The sequence below is a fragment of the Agrilus planipennis genome, unplaced genomic scaffold (genome assembly GCF_000699045.2).
Source record: "Agrilus planipennis isolate EAB-ADULT unplaced genomic scaffold, Apla_2.0 scaffold3165, whole genome shotgun sequence".
Classification (NCBI taxonomy): domain Eukaryota; kingdom Metazoa; phylum Arthropoda; class Insecta; order Coleoptera; family Buprestidae; genus Agrilus; species Agrilus planipennis.
The window spans coordinates 1-1,294 of NW_020441817.1; the positions used below are offsets into that span (position 1 = coordinate 1).

At 29.3% G+C, this 1,294-nt stretch overlaps 1 protein-coding gene across 1 annotated transcript; it reads right to left on the bottom strand.

Annotated features, from left to right (window-relative positions):
- Positions 1-248: 248 nt before the first annotated feature.
- Positions 249-1,267, bottom strand: LOC108743926 (cytosolic beta-glucosidase-like). The gene is made up of 3 exons (XM_018479527.1): positions 734-1,267; positions 449-555; positions 249-390 (listed from the first exon to the last, which is right to left on the bottom strand). The coding sequence occupies exons 1-3, from the start codon at positions 926-928 to the stop codon at positions 282-284; spliced, it is 411 nt and encodes a 136-aa protein (XP_018335029.1). The 5' UTR covers positions 929-1,267; the 3' UTR covers positions 249-281.
- Between the last annotated feature and the right edge of the window lie 27 nt (positions 1,268-1,294).

A 1,294-nucleotide genomic window follows, 5' to 3' on the forward strand; every position in this document is an offset into this window, starting at 1 on the left:
CTATAACTATTTAAAGTTGAGAAATACGTAAATTTATATAATCAATTACTAGGATTATTTGGGAATCTTTAGTAGATTGATGCGTAATTCATCTCATAGGGAGTTTAGCCATATATGCAGTAAAGTAAAAGATCTAACCTTTTTTTGTTTTCTTCTATACCACCAAATATAACATCTATCACAATAAACCCGTAGTCTCAATTAGTTTTGACTTATTGATTTGCATGGTACATTAATAAATTAAATGCTAAGCTAAACATATTTTATTAATTTAACAATTTTTAAACAGTTCTATTGATGATGACATTTTTATAAAAGTTGACAGAGGCTTTTGGTGTTCTTTCTAGTTGAGGGTCGCTAAAGTTAACGTAATGAAGCCCGTACCTGTAACTGAAGTCAAAGAAAATTGAAAATGTAAATATAGACAATTTATATGCTGTCATAATACCTGTATCCATATTTCCACTCAAAGTTGTCCATTAAACTCCAAATGGCATATCCTTTGACAGCGACATTGTCCAAATTAATTGCTTCTAGAAGCGCTTCTAGATATTGCTAAATGAAAACGATTTATTAAAATCATTTTATTATCAGCTAATAAAATTTGTTGAGGAAAAACAAAATTATAGGAATAAGCTATTTATAGCCAATAAATTTCTATCTATTAGTTAAGAAGTTAATGCCCTTTCAGAAAAAAAGATTTTTGATTGATTTATTAAAGTTATTTACTCACCGTGTGATATGAGATTCTTATGGTATCATTAAATATTTCTGGATCAGCACATCCATTTTCGGTTATGTATATGTCGGGATTATTGTAAGTGTTTTTAATCCAGTTTAGGAGTTTTCTGAATCCCCATGGAACAACCTTACAGAAAAGAAAGTCATAAAAAGGTAATAGTAATGAAAACATTTCTTTGGTTTCCATTGTTTTCTCATAGTAATAGTAGATATGGTGATAACAACAATTAGTCCGTCATCTACATTATTGTCGGTGTCTATTGATAACTAGGAAACTGAACAGAACCTAATTTTATTTTGACCCTTCGGTTTGCCTGTTGGAGTAGAAAAAACTATTAATTTCAATTTTCTTATTCCACTCTTTTTGGTTTCTGTTCTACGTGTCGTGTGTCTTTGATTGACCTGCCTCAGGTGAAATATGAAATACAAAATGATAAACATGAAACGTGATAAATGAAATGTGAAAAGCGAAGACAAGAATTAGGAAAGGTTATTGGGTATAAATCTTAAATCTTTCTAGTTTATCTAAAATTTAAATGTCTTGGAAAATATT